This window comes from Orcinus orca, chromosome 11, assembly GCF_937001465.1.
Source record: "Orcinus orca chromosome 11, mOrcOrc1.1, whole genome shotgun sequence".
Lineage (NCBI taxonomy): Eukaryota > Metazoa > Chordata > Mammalia > Artiodactyla > Delphinidae > Orcinus > Orcinus orca.
In genome coordinates this window covers 29,374,380-29,391,843 of record NC_064569.1, presented here as the reverse complement: position 1 = coordinate 29,391,843, position 17,464 = coordinate 29,374,380, and the positions used below count along the sequence as shown (strand labels likewise).

At 38.8% G+C, this 17,464-nt stretch overlaps 1 protein-coding gene and 1 long non-coding RNA gene across 2 annotated transcripts in view; both read right to left on the bottom strand.

Moving 5' to 3' along the window:
• Nucleotides 1-17,464, bottom strand: part of LOC125960448 (uncharacterized) — a 130,178-nt gene that overhangs the window by 44,439 nt on the left and 68,275 nt on the right. The window contains exons 6-7 of the mRNA XM_049694429.1: nucleotides 7,593-7,728; nucleotides 5,847-5,946 (exon numbers count right to left, since the gene is read on the bottom strand). Of these exons, the coding sequence (XP_049550386.1) occupies nucleotides 5,847-5,946; nucleotides 7,593-7,728 (236 nt within the window). The remainder of the gene's footprint in view (nucleotides 1-5,846; nucleotides 5,947-7,592; nucleotides 7,729-17,464) is intronic.
• The window catches only part of LOC125960365 (uncharacterized), a 64,679-nt gene continuing 55,186 nt past the window's right edge, over nucleotides 7,972-17,464 (bottom strand). Inside the window, exon 4 of the long non-coding RNA XR_007469933.1 lies at nucleotides 7,972-8,183. This is a non-coding gene — a long non-coding RNA (uncharacterized LOC125960365). The remainder of the gene's footprint in view (nucleotides 8,184-17,464) is intronic.

Here is a 17,464-nt window from a genome sequence, read left to right as displayed (position 1 = left end):
TAATGGCTTTAAAGTTAATCTGGGTTAGGGATTATAAAATTATAGATATTAGTATTTCCCTACTGTGTGATGAAAGCAACCCATGCTATACCATGCATTTAAGAAATGTCACCACACAAATCCCAAGATGGTCTTCCTCCACAATTCCAATGGCCAAATCCTTCAGGAACAGAATGCCATCCTCTTCTGAAATAATAATGTTAGATATAGTACTATTTTTAGAGTTGCTTGAGGGTTTGTTTTCTTGGTTTTTTTTTTTTTTTGCGTTACGCGGGCCTCTCACTGTCGTGGCCTCTCCCATTGCGGAACACAGGCTCCGGACGCACAGGCTCAGCGGCCATGGCTCACGGGCCCAGCCGCTCCACGGCATGTGGGATCTTCCCGGACCGGGGCACGAACCCATGTCCCCTGCATCGGCAGGCGGACTCTCAACCACTGCGCCACCAGGGAAACCCTGTTTTTTTTTTTTTTGATGTTAACTATAACAGGCCAAGTAGGAGGCATAACCAATATGAGAGGCAGATCAACTTGCCTAGGGCCACAGATACCGCAAATAAAAGAAAATAATTTTAACACGTATTTAATATTTTACAGGTTCTAGGCAATATTCTATGAACTTTCACATACGTTAAAATCACCATAACAACTGTGTGAAGAGAATATTATTAGCCCAATTTTATGGATGAGGAGACCGAGGCTCAGTAAGATTAAAAGCAACAGAACACAGATATAAACTCAGGTCATCTGACCCCAATCCCAATATTCTGTGTAATCATCATGATTAAAGTAACATGTATTAGGTACTTGCTCTATGCCATCTTCTCTGCTAAGTGTTTTATATAAATCATCTCATTCCCAGCATAATGTCCCTAGAAAGGAATATCACTGGCTAACATTCACAGATTCAGAAACAGGTTGATCAAGGTCACACAGCTGATAAGTAACCCAGCTAGAACTTGAAATCTGAGTTTAGAACTAACACTCTTTATTAATATATTTTGCTGCCTCTTAAAGGATAGTGCAATCCTAAAAGTGAATTCAGTTACAGGTATTAGGACCTTATTCAGGCAATATCTATGTGATAAAGTGAGGGAGAAAATCCATTCTCTTGGGGAATCAGACAGCAAGCACACATTGAAATCTCATTAGAAATTAGTTACAGGAAATAATACGTTTAAATGTTTCAGTATATCATCCTCCTCCACAAAAAGGACACTTCCATTTTCGCTTAATATCCTATCCTTAATTAGCAATGACAAGAGCCTCAATTATGGATTGCTTTCTATATGTGCCTAAAGCCATGCTTAGCAATTTATATAAAATATCTCATTTAATCCTCACAACCAGACTATTAAGTCTATGATTTCTTCCTGTGAATCAAGGGAACAGTATACAAAGCTCAAAGAACTCGAACAGGTGCTAACCTACCTAGTTAAGGGAAGCAGAGCAATTCTGGCCCACAAACACCTTGGAAGCTAATCATCTCTGCCTTTCACATGGAAGCCACAGTTGTGAGATTATTCAGCAGTCACCTGGTGAGATGTAAAGCATTTTATCTGATACGACTGTGGGAAATGTGCTATAAAAATAAACCCAGTGTGCCTTGCTTGTTGTGCCGAAGAAACCTCCCTGGACAGTGTGAGTGGATAAAATATTGAAGAAATATTGCTGCCCATGATTAGAGTTAGAGGGATGGAAAAATATATATATATTTTTTTGAAGCATATATTTGAGAAGGGGATAAACAGCCACAGACTTCCTTACTTTTGTCCAGAGAATGTGAGCAATTCAGCAAAGAGCTCCTAGCCTTCGTCTGTGTAAAACTATTGCTAGACGTTAACTTGCCAGGGCTGCAGGACCCAGCACCTCCTGCATGTATACCCTGTCAATGGAATGTGAGCAAAGGTAATGAATGTCACTTCTGGGATGGAGTGATTAAGAGCAGAGCCTCTACACCCTTTTCTCCTCTGTCTTCCAACTACATTCCAAAGGCTTTGAGGCCCTAGGAAATAGAGTCAGGACACAGAAGAAGCCTGGGCTCCTAATTCACTTCATGGAGAAAAGATCTCAGCAAATAAAAAATATCATGTTGGATTATGTCCTTAAAAGCACAAACTCTATTAGATAGATTTCCATCTTGGGCAGGTGAATACTCAAATACATAATAAGACTAAATAAAATATTTTTCTCCTGATATTCTGTTCATAAGACTATAATGATACTTGTCCAACTGTACAATAATTATGTGTTAACCTCTATGACTCCCCTCAAGACTGGGAGACCCTCCAAGGTAATGATAATGACTTTTTCACCTTTCCAGCTCAGCACCTAGATCAATACCAGGTATAGTATCCACAGTAACAAATATTTTGTGAATATATGAATGATGTGTAAATAGATGGATACAAGTATGAATAAATGAGTGAAGAGACTGGAGTATACAGAGAATAAAACAATTATTTTCATAACAAGACCACACAAATTACTTTCCATTTGACTTTAGAATGCATTTTGGAACTTATATTTAAATGTGGGTGTGTCCAAATGAATTCAAAATCATTCAAATAATAGAATTAAGTCAAACCATGAGAGGTTAAAAAAAAGAAAAGAAAAAAGCTTGTCTCTTTTGTTCTTCATCCTCAATTTCTCTCCCTAAACCTTTCTGGCTTAGGCAAAGCACCAACCTAACTTGAATTGTCCTTTTTCATTCAAAGTGTGTTACCTTCCTGCTGAGTGTCTTAAGTAAAAGATAAAGAATAAATATGTTCTCAGCTCCTGTGAGGCTGCAGGTTTAGTCTAGGTAAAGAAAGGGTAAAATAGAGAAGTTTGCCATTTTTTATATGACTTTCAAAGTTCTTCAAGGCTGTTTTAAGTCACATACCTGAATCAGAGGGTACCAAGCAGTCTGCTTAGGTATACAGTTCTGAATCTAATGTTTGTAAGTGGGACATGAGATAATGATCCCCTCAACCCTTGGGGCTGCCTGGTACAGCCTGGGTTACCCAGAACCCTGCAACTATTCACATTCAGCCACAAATAGCCTCTCTAGGGTCTCCCAGGAAGGTTACCCGAGAGAGAGAGAGAGAGAGAGAGAGAGTCAGACAAAAGGTCAAAAGTGGTCTCGGATGGCAGACACAGTGAGAAACACCACACCCGTGGGTCCATCAAAGTTCTCTCGCCATTCAACCAGTGGGCATCAGCTTGTGCAACAGCCAGCGGCGAGTATGCCAGTGCTGATGGTGAACAAGAGATTGCTAGGATTGCTACAAGAACTAATGATCCAGAGCAAAGATACAGCAGGTCAGGGGCGGGAGTCCCAGGAGACCTTGTCAGCATGGGTTTAGGTGGTTACCCGCCCATCTCTGTCTTCATGTAAAGATGATATGACCGCCTAGTGGATGTGAAGGCTCTACCACAGTCTGTGCCTTCTACCATCATTATTGGGACATACCTTACAAAAGCAACCACCAACTTGGAACGAAATCAGTCTCCTACACATCATCAGATGATACTGCAATGAGTTTTTGTGTGCCAAAGAAAGAAGAAACTAGATTCTTTGAAAAACACTGGCTTGAAAATTTTTGATCGTAAAAATGATTAAAATTTTCTTGTCTAATGTGACAATCAAAAATAGAGAGATGTTATTAAAACATTGATTAGAATTACAGTCACAACTTCAAGAGTAAGACCTGGTAAACAAAACAAAACAAACAAAAAAACCAAAAAACACTTATGTTTGTGGAAGCAACTACAAGTTTCTCAGTAAAAATCCTGAAAAGCATTACTTGAAAATTATGTAAATTAAGTATTTGATATCTTTCCCAATACTTTATACTTTATTATGGCTTGTTATTTTAAATTTTTATTTACATTAGTTGTTTTACTTTATCATTGTTTAATATAAAGGCTATACAATTTTTACCAAGCTCCATTTAGATCCCCTCTAGTTTATTCTAGTATAGCATACAAGTATCATTTAATAAGTGTGCCATGAAGTGAAAACAGTAAGCAGTAGTACCTACCTATATAAGCAGCATATTAATATTCACAACTAGACAATGTGTTCTAGAGTCGAAGGGGGCAGAACCCAGAAGATACCCTTAGCCTACTGATTAGGTAAATATTCAATTTAAGATGATATATTCCCTAGACCACACAAAGAATAGATACCAGTGTAATAATAAGATTTGAGGTCTGTAATTTTATCTAGCAATGTAGCCCTTAAGGCAGCAATCGCTGGTGTTTCATGAATTAATTGCCTACCCTGGAGCTTTTCAACATAGAATACAAATTAATCCCACACACCTTACTATTATAAAATTTACTTACATTTTTCATGACACATGCAGAATCTAAAGATTTATAAATATGGAGTAGATAATGCTTTCCATTTAAATTTGGCATCAAGCTATCGCTCTGAGCCCAAAATAACAATGCAGACAACGCTGGTTTAAAAAAAATCCCACATTTACTTAATTTTGGCTGTTTGTTCCTTTGCCTAAGTGTTTGGTTTTTTCTTTTTTTTTTTTAATCTTACTCTCTAAAGCCAAGCCGAAGTTCTTTCTTCGAAGAATCAGATTTTTTGACTGATGGTGAAGCAGATGGATCACAAAATTAGGAGGTAGGACAACTGGATATTTCTGATTACAACTCTTTTACAGATTTGTTTGCTTGAGTATGGTTTTTTGCTTCTTATTTGAGCTAGAGTTTCCTCATCACTAGAATGAAGGTTTTCATTAAATATTTCTGAGTGTTCTTTTGAGCATCATGTGAATTTGTGATCCTGTCTAACTTGTTGCAGAAAAAATTTAAATGTATATAATCTCAGAAGTATTTATACTAGTTATAAATTCAAACAAAGTAGGGATTTTAAACGCTGAATTATCCTGATTTTATGCCATGCTGCCACTAATAAACAAACAGCAAGTTCCCTGATAGTGATTCTCTATTATGGGATATTGATATATTTTGGGATTTGGAGGTTGGATTGACCTCCCCCTGTTTACAAGACACAACTTTCTGATTTGCCACCTGCTATGTCTCCTATTCATCTTTTTGTAAGACTTTTTAAACATTAAGCAAAACCCTCATGGTACAGAATTTCCCACAAGTGGCCCACATTTGAACAGTAGGATTCAACTGAGACTTGAAGATGGGCCACACGCAGCACACCCTGCTGACATGTTCCTCTACCCACATCCCTCCTTTTCTCACTGCCTGGTAATTGAAGTGTATTTTTGTCAGTGGTGTCAAAGCCTGTCTCCTAGGCTGTCTTATTATTTTTAAATCCCCGACAAGTCCACCACAGTGATCCAGCAGCTCCTTGCACTTTATAGGTGCTCAAGATCTATTGGCCAAGCCAACACGTCTCTCTCAGTTTCTCTAGACTTGCAGGTCCTTAACTGCAGACCCTAGGGTGACTGGGAGACACAGCAGCTGGCCTGGAAGAAACTGTGCATAAACCACAGATTTTTACTTATGCAGCTTTGTGCATTAATTCTGGATAAGCACATGATAGAATGTCATATGTGTGAACTTTACCTTTCAGGTGTAGTGATGGTGGGAAAGAGGCTGGTAATAGCTATTGTAGACCACACTGCATTACAAACAATCTGATAAATCCAAGCAATTCAATTCAAAATGGTCAATTAAGGGGAAAAATGCAGTCATTTAACTTGATAATTCTACATGATACATTAAGTCTCTCACAGACTCCACCACAATGAAAGCGAAAAGAGTTGAACGAAGGTAGAGGAAGATTTTCTTTAAGGTCCACTACTTGATTTCTTTTAGCTCCTAAATATGTGGGAAGCAGTAATGCATGGTGTTCAGGCCATTGTACTCACCTGATCTTGGAGTTGGGCAGTGTAATTTGTGCACTGGCTGAACAGATGGATAACTGATCATAGGCAAATTCTTAACTTTTCTCTTCCTCAGTGTCTTCATCTGTAAAATGGGGATATTATTGGTACTTACTTCTTAAGAGCTTTGTGAGGATTAACTACACTAATCCATGGACAAGAGACACGTTGTCTACATAACAGGTGCCCAATAAGTTACAGTGATTGTGTTGTCTTGTTGATAATGCCCATGACAACAATGATGGCATGTGTCTATTTTTATCATTATAGTGTGATTACACGTCATATATGTTGTATCTCCTTGTTCTGAGATTAACATAGCCTCTTTTAGAAACCACCAAAAGGCTCAACAGTATTGGTGAGAAACATCTGTGAGCAACAAACATTCAGACACAAACATTCAATTAAGACGACCGCTTCCAGAAGCAGTCTCTGAAGCATGTCTGATCTAGAAGGGATGCCCCCATACACTTCCTGCTGGGAGAGAATCTTCTATTGTTGCCAGTCAGGATCATTCCCTGTTGGTTTAAATTAACCTGAAAGATCCTCAGCAGTTTAGGTATGTTTAGCTCAACATCGCAGATTGTTTATACCTGTGACGCAGGCACGTCAAAAAAACCACCACTGAGCCACTGGCTTAGGGTTTCCAGCTGAAGCTACAGCGGTTCTTTTCTGTAAGCACAGGAAATCAGCCAAGCTCAGTTTGCTTAAGACATTCAGGTAAACCGTTTGCTTTGTCAGAGCACTCTCTCCCAGGAACGACCAAGATATTCTGAATCATTTACTTCTTTCCCATTTGCCATTCTTTTCATGAGGTGGATTCCCCAATCGTAAACACAAAGAAAGTGTTTAATCAGAAGCAGCCAGAGTGATTGGTGATAACTGGGATTTAATGGCTCAATCTCAAATCTAGTTTCAGTTGTGCTTCACCAGAGATTTTTCAGATTCTTGCTATGAGAGTTTGGCAGAACACAATAAAAATCATGATTTCCTCACTTTTTTCTGATGTTTTGCTATGGCACTAAATAATATGTTCAGTATTCCCCTGGATATATATAAAGCACTTTACGTGGTGTGTTCATCATTTGCCTCTGACTAAAATGTCCAAATGACTGAGAACTAATGAAAATCATTATGGATAGGAGCAAAGGATGTGTACCAAGATGTTCACTAAAGCATTGTCTACAATTGTGAAAATGAAAACATATATTATAAACTGTATAACAATAGGCATGAAGTATTTACTACTACATGGACTACTATGAAACCATTAAAATAATGATGTAGAAACAAAAAAATGTGAAAAATGGGTTTTAAAATAAAACAATAACACACTAATATTAGATTATTTAGTTATTATTCTGGGTCCAACCAGAAGAAAAACAAACAGTAATTTGAGCATGGAAAGTGTAATGAAAAAACTATTAATTATGAAAGAGGATTAGAGTAAGGAAGGAATGGCCAGCGACAAGTAAAGAGAACGCCAAAACACACAGTTAGCAGAAATAAGGAGAGCCGCTAACCCTCCAGTTGAAAAGAAGACCTCCTCCTCCCTGCCCACAGGACTGAGGTCCAGACCCGGTTGAAAAGAGCATGACTGTGGCTCACTGGATGGTAAAGAAGCTGCTGTGGTGTCTCATGGTGGAACTTTCTGGAAATATGCCCTCTGTAAGTTGCTGGAAATCCACATTCTAGGGTTCCAGTAAAACTATGCACGGGGAGATTTCTCACCTGAGGCGCTACTCCAAAACTGCTTGATAGAAGATGCCGACGGAAGCTGTCGTCCACTGCTCTCTCTGCGCACTGCTGAAGCCGACTACCGGAGACGTTGTGAGCCCCGGGAGCAGGGCTGACGACGCCCTCGGAGCTGCAGAGTGAGTGGGTGCTGAAGACGCCACCAAGAGCCTTCCCAGCAAGCACCGGGGCATCACGAAGCAACACCTTCCTCAGGTGCCATCAATTAGGAAAGCCTAACATCACACGAGCTGGCCAAGGAAAAACTATTTAAAGGACCCATAGCACTTTTCACAGAGCAAGTAACAAAAGAGTGAATTTCGAGCTGAGAGGCGGTAACCAATGTTACCTTAAGAAAAATTAAATTAAAACGGAGTTTTGTTTTGTTTTTTTTTTTCCGGTACACGGGCCTCTCACTGTTGTGGCCTCTCCCGTTGCGGAGCACAGGCTCCGGACGCGCAGGCTCAGCGGCCATGGCTCGCGGGCCCAGCCGCTCCGCGGCATGTGGGATCTTCCCGGACCGGGGCACGAATCCGCGTCCCCTGCATCGGCAGGCAGACTCTCAACCACTGCGCCACCAGGGAAGCCCTAAAAAGGAGTTTTTATCACATAATCGGTGAAATGCAAATTCAAGCAATAAGATGCCATTTTTGACTAAAACACAAACTGACACAAAGAGTATAATATTAAAACGTTAACAATGGCTCTCTTTGGGTGGGAAATTACCAGTGAATTTCTCATTTTTCTTGGAGCATTGCCATATTCCTACAATATAAATGTACATAGATTTCCAATGCACAAAAATAAAATACAATTATCAACTCAGCTACCCAATAAACTTAATATTCACTCAATAACTTTTACTCTATTTAATTACAGCATAAAATGTAAGAACAAATGCAATATGGATGCTGCATATTAAAGGGACTCGATCAGTCTTACTCATTTTGTGGAATCAAGGAAAGGACCATTCAAGCGTTTCCATGAGTTTCTCTTCCATTCTACCTAAAACTCCCTCTTGCTGGAGGAATTCTGTCCATCAAATTCTAGTTATCCAAATCAACACATTTAATATATCTTACAGGGGTATTAGTGCTTTGTGTGTGTGGGGGGGAGGGGTGGTGGGTACAGGTGAAATAAGTTTAGGAAATGATCAATGTACCAAAGGGGAACAGGTTTACATATTATTGTTTCTATCTGTACATACCACACAGGTTTGTACAGAACTGCAATAGTGTTTGGATCTAGCTAGAGCCTGGATATGATTCTGCTTTACCAACCCAACAAGGAACTTCTGTGCACATGACTGAATCAAGGTGAATGAACATGTTTGGGGGAAGTTTTAAAGGCCTACACAAAGCACTACAGCTCTGTCAAGTGATGTAATATAATTATAAAAGTTCTTTAAAAAAAATTTACTGTTGCCTTTCAGTCTACCTTCCTGTATTTTACTACACTCTACCTTATTTTAAATGTGATTTAAGGAAATGTTTTGCTCCATACTTTCTTAGTCTATCCCTCCCTTTCTTCCTCTCTGCCTTAGAATAAGGCAGAGAATAAATATATAAAGAATAAATATATAATCGAGCCAAAAAAACCCCCCTCCAGCTTATTTGTACAAAAAAGCTTCAACTAGCAACCTAAGTGTCCATTGACGGATGAATGGATAAAGGTGTGGCACATATATGCAATGGAATATTACTCAGCCATAAAAAGAAATGAAATTGCGTTATTTGTAGTGAGGTGGATGGACCTAGAGTCTGTCATACAGAGTGAAGTAAGTCAGAAAGAGAAAAACAAATACTGTATGCTAACACATATATATGGAATCTAAAAAAAAAAAAAAGGCTCTGAAGAACCTAGGGGCAGGACAGGAATAAAGACGCAGATGTAGAGAATGGACTTGAGGACACGGGGAGGGGGAAGGGTAAGCTGGGACGTAGTGAGAGAGTGGCATGGACATATATACACTACCAAATGTAAAATAGATAGCTAGTGGGAAGCAGCTGCATAGCACAGGGAGATCAGCTCGGTGCTTTGTGACCACTTAGAGGGGTGGGATAGGGAGGGTGGGAGGGAGGGAGACGCAAGAGGGAGGAGATATGGGGATATATGTATGTGTATAGCTGATTCACTTTGTTATAAAGCAGAAACTAACACACCATTGTAAAGCAATTATACTCCAATAAAGGTGTTAAAAAAATAAAAATAAGCTTTAAAAAAAGCTTCAACTACAAAGGGACATGTTACCGCCTGCTACCATCAATATAATACCTAACAATTTATCATTGATGCTGTAAGAAAGTTAGTGGTGTACCTAAAACCATCTTTTCTTTTAAATATCCCTTGTTGTGCTAGTAATGATTTTCCTTTATTATCCCCAAGTCATATATTTAAACCTAAAGAGACAAACCCAATTTCACTTCTCTAAATTATTCTACTGTAACCACATGTACCCTAACTGTAGGAGATGCTTGAGCCATTTTCTACTTAAAATTCTGAAAGACTCGTGCTCACATAATCCCCACTGACACTGTTGCAAATGACCAAAAATTTCATCAAGGTGACTGGATCAGAACAATTAGTGGGTACATCAAGTAAAAAGCAATATAAAGGGTTAACACTAAGAATACCTTGAGGGAAAAGCCTAATTGTGTGCCTCTGTAGGTAAGACATCCATATTTCTTTTAAAATGCTTTTAGGGCAATACTACAGATGCATGTTAATATACCCTGCTTGATTTAAAAAAAACTTTAATGGTGGAACATATCAAATTCAAATCGCACAAGTTGCAGCGCCTGATTTTTCTTAAAAGGCCCATTTTTACTCCTTACTCTTCAATCTTGACATCACTTTTAGAATGCGTCCCCAACACCTGCCCCCTGATCCAGGCAGGCAGTGATATTTCCTTACGTCTATGTTTCTTTTATCACATTGCATCATAATCATTTACTTAATCAACTTTCTGCTTCACTGCAATATGAGTTCTGTGAAGCCAGGATCCATGTTTTATTAAGTTTGAATCTCCAAAGTTTAGTGGATTTGCTGTTTCAACAAATATTTATTAAATGTCTACTCTTTCCCAGATGTGTGTGCCGGGTATAAATAAGGTGGCTTGTCAAAAAAAGAGATGCGGTCCTTGGGCTCATGGAATTTAGAGTTCAGTGAGGGAAACAGTAAATTAACAAGAAAACATTCTAACAAATAATTACAAATTCATACAAGTTCTACAGTATAAAAGAGAAGGACGTTGCGACACATATTAACCTGGGGGAATTTCTCGGGATAAACAGGACAAGGCCACCCTTGGAGGCCACTTGGAAGCCACTTGGAAGTATGTGAGGCTCAACATAAGGGAATAGAGTGTGTGAAGTTTCTGAGTCCAGGAGAATTCAGCAGGAATAAATGGAGGAGTGAAGAAATAAATGATTTGGAAATGAACACTGTGGCAACATGATGGAAAGTTGAAACATTACCTGTGTCTCTAAGAAGCTTATAAACAGCAAGGAAATTGAGCCCGAGAATCCCCATCCTTTCCGTCCTGCAAGTCACTCAACCTATTTCTATTCTTTTTTCTTTTAACCAAGGCAGACATTGCTAATCAATCACGGCATTCTTCCCCCCTAAGGCTGGACAGAGCTTAAATTTGTTTCTTAATTCAGTGCTTCTGCCAACCATTACCACTCATTCAAAATGGGCACTCAAGATGATACCCTTTTGCCCTTCCTGATGTAAGCGGTTAATACCATTTTTACCTAATTAATAAACATTTGATATTGGCTTGAGGGGGACAAGAGGTAGCAAACTGAGCTAATATATATAAAGCAGTGAAGGTTGTAAATGGATAAGCAGCCTGGCTCATTACGGGTGCTGAACTGATAGGAGTGATTATAATGATGCTGGGAAAATATGGAGCATCCAGTAATTGATGGGAGCTAGCATTTGAGGCTACTCCTGAGGGTGAGAGAAATTACCAAGTGGGAAGCACTGAGTCACTGAAGTCACTCTTTCATAACGTCATAGTTTTTAGCTAACATAACGTCATATGTTAGCTTGGGACAGCCAAGCTAACATTTTCTCAAAAATACAGAGAAAAGAGTATCTTTACACTCAAGCAAAAAAAAAAAAAAAAAAAAAGATCATCATCAGAAAGGATATATGCAGTTGGAAACTAGCATCTTGACCTAGTCCTAGTACATTTAGAAATGAAACCTCATCAGCTTTACTGACTTCACCACTTAGCCCGTGTACCAGAACTTCAGCAAGCCAGAGTTAGCCAGTCTAAAACATTCAGTTTTCCCCCACCTGCACTGAGTGAACCATGCATCTTAGGTATAAAATGATAGCATTTATTTATAATTTAGTAAGAGCTAAACCCAGAAGTACTCTAACATATTATTAAGGTTGAAACTTTCTTAGAAACCAAAGAAATACAGAGGTTTAGTTCTTATGATGATATTAATTGGAAATACGTTGCATCTACTACATGTTGAGAATCTCCTTGGATATGAATTGATGCACTGAGACCTAGCCATAGGATACAGCTACCCAATCCACTGCCTACTTGTAAGTTCTTCTGAATAAGATTTTATTATATATTGTTTCACTTTAGAACTGCCTATGTTGGGCAGAGTAGTTTTCCTGAGTTATAGTAACAGTTACCACTTTGAGTGTCTGTTTTATGTCAGTGCCGTGCTAGGCCTTTTATATATATTATTTATAATGCATACAATAACCCAGTAAAGACTGACCTGATTTCTACCTCACAGACAAGGCAACTGCAGTTCAGAGAATTTAAGGAACTTGTTCAATTTACGTAACTAAATCCATGATAGGGATGGGATCTGGATGCAGTTCTGTCTCACTCCAGAGCTCATGTCATTTTCACTACCCTTTGTTTGCACGTTAGCTCTATCTCATTCCACAGCCACACACAGATTAGGAAAATTAGAGGACCACCCCAGACACCACATTTGTAAGGGCCTGCCTTTAGGAAGGGGGAAAGCGGGCTAGCTTGTGGGGGAGAGAGTTGTTCCCATCTGATGCTAGGGCTTGTATAGCCTCCATCAGCCCCGGAAACTCTCTGACAGCACCTGAGCAATGTATGTGATCAGCACTTTCCACCTTCCTTATGGTTACATATGCTGATTAATTTTTCCTGGTATAGATGCTCATTTTTAACAAGTCACTCGTTGTAAACAGGGCCAGGTGTAGGGCCCATTTCCTGCTCCACCCACTTTATTGAAGCCAAATACTCCATCTATATCCTTCCCGAGTTGTATCTCACAGTTATAGACAATAGGCACTGTGAGTCTTAAGCATGAATAGATTGACATAAGAGCATTCTCTCTTCACTAAAAGGAAAAAAAAAAAAGTACGCTTACTGGGTGATAATATGGCAGGAAGTCTGCTATGTATCTTTATAAACAGGGTACCGAGGTATAATTATTCCACTTTAGCTCACAGATGCTTTCACTCGTTTCCTGATTTTCGTTTTGTTTTGTGCGGCTCACTACAGACCAATCCATTTTTGCAGAGATCGGGCCCTGCAGCTCAGGGCCGACTCTCATAGATACTCTGAATCAAGTACAGAGATGAGCAGCTGGGAAGATGGGGGAGGCGGTCAGGGAGGCAGGGAGACCTGAACAGATGAGTAACGGGGACCAGGAAGGAGGACAGAGGCTCCATACATGATTAAACATGAATATGGGCCCTCTTGCCAACCAGATGCATCATCTTTATGCAACTGGAATGACCCCTTTTCCCACACCTCCCTACGCTACACAGAATGCTTTGACTGACTTTTACTGACAGCTCAGCATGTGCTATAACAGCAGTAGCACACCGAGTAGAACAGGTTGACAGTGTGGCAGATACCGCCATCCCCTTCCAATGTTTGTAGGCTTTCTGAGCAGGCCGTGGGCGTCCTGTGCACCTCACTCCTCTTCTAGCAGAGGCCAAGCGATGCAGACATTAACTATGCACCTAAATGAGACTCCTAATGAGACAGAGCAGGACCCTATGATCCTTTCCCCTAACCATGTCCTCTGCCTGCTTTTTGTCTGTGGAAAAACTTTAGCCCAAAATTAAGTTTAATCAGAGAAGTGAGAAAATGCAGAAGCAAAAAATAAAAGCAGTCAAACAGGACAAAACAATAATAATTTATCAGTAAGCAAAGTTAAGGACCTTTAGTTCCTCCTCAATGGCTATAGATAATATTCTGAGCCATATCCTGTGAGCTGTGTGAAACCCCACTAGGTGAAGAAGTTAAGTACATGATGACCAGACTGTAGGCATGACATAAGCTGCCACAATTCACAATTCTGAGAACTGGCCTCAAAGAAATGAGAACGAACCGACCCTGGAACTGAAGACTAACTGTACTTAAAACAATCAAGATGACACTGGTCAGACCACCGATGACCAATTTCAAGATGACGGTCAGAGCTGACTGTGCTGTTTCTGCGTGTAGCCCCCCTCCCTCCGTCTATAAAAGCTCTTGCCCCCTCATTGGGTGGGTGCGGGGAGTTGGCCTTCGGACAGGCGTCCTCCCTCCCACACCCCCTGGTCGCCGGCACCCAAAACAAAGTAAACTTTCCTTTCCACCAACCTTGCCTCTTTACTTGCTTTTGAGCGGCGAGCAGCTAGACCCCACCTCCGGTTACACTAACAGGAAAGGCAAAGAGAAAAAATCATTTAAAAACATGATGTAGAGAACACAGATGTAGAGAACAAATGTATGGACACCAAGGGGGGAAAGTGGCGAGGGGAGGGTGGTGGTGGGATGAATTGGGAGATTGGGATTGACATATATACACTAATATGTATAAAATGGATAACTAATGAGAACCTGCTGCATAAAATAATAAATAAAATTAAATTTAAAAAAAACATAAGTGGCATTTTATGCACCCCCCTTCAAATAAGGGGGAACCTAATCATTGTGAATGATAAACCAGTTTGTGAAAAACCCACTGCTTATTAGAACAGCACGCTCCATGTAAAAAGAAATTTTCTAATGGTAAATATAGCAGAAGGCTACAATTACAACCTTTCAATGATTGCAATCCACAGAAAAGCCATTTAGTGATAAATTGGAGAGCAAGAGGAGATTATCACCTGTTTAAGCTTCCACTGATTCTATCAAGTTGTTTGCCTGGCAGTATCTAGGCTATGATGGAAAAGCTGAGAAAAACTCATTTTTCCCCTATCTAAATATTATTAATTGCAAGCATTCATTTTCAAAGATTTGTGGCTCTTTGGGAGAAAAGGATCTGCTTGACAACTACTAATTATACTTAATAATAAATAATACTTATCATTTACATAATTATTTTCATATTTAAATCCTTTCACAGATTTTGTTTCCTCATATGGAATATCAGTGCAACTTGACTGCATATAATGTTATGATATTTCTGTGAAACCAGCCCCAAGTAGTAAGCTTTCATAAGAAAATTGGGGCCTTAATCTTATCTATATTAACAAGTGTTAACAAATCATTAGAATTTCCTTTTTCAGCACCTGAAGAGGTGGGCAGTATTGAACAACTATCTGAGGAACACTGAACTGACTTTTTGGCGAAACACCCAGTTAACGCCAAAACTGTGCAAAAATATTTAGAAGAGGCAGAGACATGAGGCAACAAGATCAATGAGAGACGTATTAAATTAAAAGAAATGCCTATCTCTCTCTCTGCCTACCTATCAACAGGGTGAAAACAAAAGAGCAAAACAAATGAAATCAATATACTTAATATAGTTGTGAATGTCAAGGTCTGAATATAGATTTTTTAAAAATTGTCTGCACGAGTTGGATATTTGACCTAGTGAGTACATGTGTAGAAATTTATTCTAAGGATTTCACAGAAATCTAGGTACCATGGCATTAACTGGAATACTATTTGTAAAAAAGAAAAACTTGGAAATAATTTGTTTCCAACAATAGGGTATTGTTTAAATAAGTGATATCATATGTTGAAATATTAAATAAGTTTTAAATTTTCTAAATGAGGAATATTAGCTCATGTGGGAAATTGTCATGATAACATTAGGTGAAAAGGTACTAGAAATAAAAATTATATAAACAGTATAGCTTATCCTTATTAAATAATGTATGTATAAAATATATGTAAATATATATGTTTATATAAATATATATGCATATATAAGTGGGAAAATGCAAAAGATAATATTTATCTCAGAGTTCTGCAAGTGTATTTATATTTTTCCTTTACATTTTTCTGTATTTTATAATTTTTCTACCATAAAATATTAATTTAATTACTATGTATTTTTGAACAACTGTATTTTTTAAAATTGTTTTTACATATAGAGTGGTCACGTGTTTGCTTAACAGAGTGCAAGTGAAAAATAAAGGCTGTTTTTGTGGTTCTCATGATGTGTAAAAGACTAAAACAAGTTCTGAGACCTCGAAGTCTACTTTGGCCACACAATTCCACATCTAGTCTGGGAGCTCATCATAAGACTATCAAGCAACTGGGTGAAAAAGATATTTGCTGCAACACTATTTATAATAGGAGAAACAAGGAACCAACATTAAGGTCTACCGAAAGGGGATTTATGAAATGAATGGTGGTATACAACCACTGCCTAGAGCTACAGCTATTAAAATGATCATGTTCCGGGAACACAAATTCACCCAGGAGGGGCTGTCCTTGCAGGCTGTTTACATCAAAGAGGAAACGCTGACGATGAAGCTCTCGTTGGAGAACACCTCCCAGGGCATCAGATGTACCTGCGCTTCAACTTCCCCCACATCCAGGTAAGGCTGCACACCAAGTATCACCAGACTGTCCACTTTTCAGGAGAAGCTGCAACATGCCTAGGCTTTTCAGATGTTGTGCAGGCCCGGGGGTGGGACTGGGGGGTGGGAAATAAAATGTCTACGGGCTGAATTTAACTAGTCAGCCAAGAGTTTGCAAACTTTGATGCAGAATTAAATTTATAACTATGTAATAATGTCCAATGCTTACATTAAATTTTAAAACGGGTTTAAAACATTATGTTTTTATTTACGTTAAACTGTGTATATATTAGTATGTTTGTGTGATGTTCACACAAATGAACATACACACAATATAGGGAGATAAAAAGCAGAGATGAATGGATCTGAAAGTACTTTTCTTTGGGTAATGGGTTATTTTGAATGACTTCAGGGGGTTTTTTCCATACTACTCTATATCTGTATTCTATTATATAAAATATTGTATATTTATACTATTCTGTATTTTTATTTTGGAAACAAACACATGCAGATTTTATGATATAAGAATTAGACAATTATACTTAATAGAAATATAGATTTCCTTTTTTGCATATGTTGTCTCATTCTGTCTCAAAAGGACCATGTCAGAAGCACTAGATCCAGTTCTGAGCATTGCCTTTTTGGGAGTATTTTAGAAAACAAAAGCAAGTACAAACATCAATAAACAAGATGGGGAAGGGCCTAGACATACTTTCACAGGATTTTTAGGAAAAAACATTAGATGTTTTCCTGAAGAAAAGTAGACTTCAGTTGTGTGATAATGGACTACAAAGATGTGAAGTGCAAACATGGGTATTTGAAACTCAAATGTTTTTCTCTGTAGTTCCATCAGGTCAAGCTAAGACCAATGGGTGACATGCTTCAGGAAGGCAACTATAAGGAAGTACTTTGTAGAAATTATAGCTGTTCGTATGCTGGATGACTTAACTCACCAAGTAGAGCATTCAAGATACGAGGAGTGCTCAAACAGAGGCCAGATTACCAGTACTTTTATAGCATGAATTCTTACATTGGATGAGGTGATAAAACAGATGACGTCAACTTCTAAAATCGAGATCATATTTCCCTTTGAGTCCTAACAC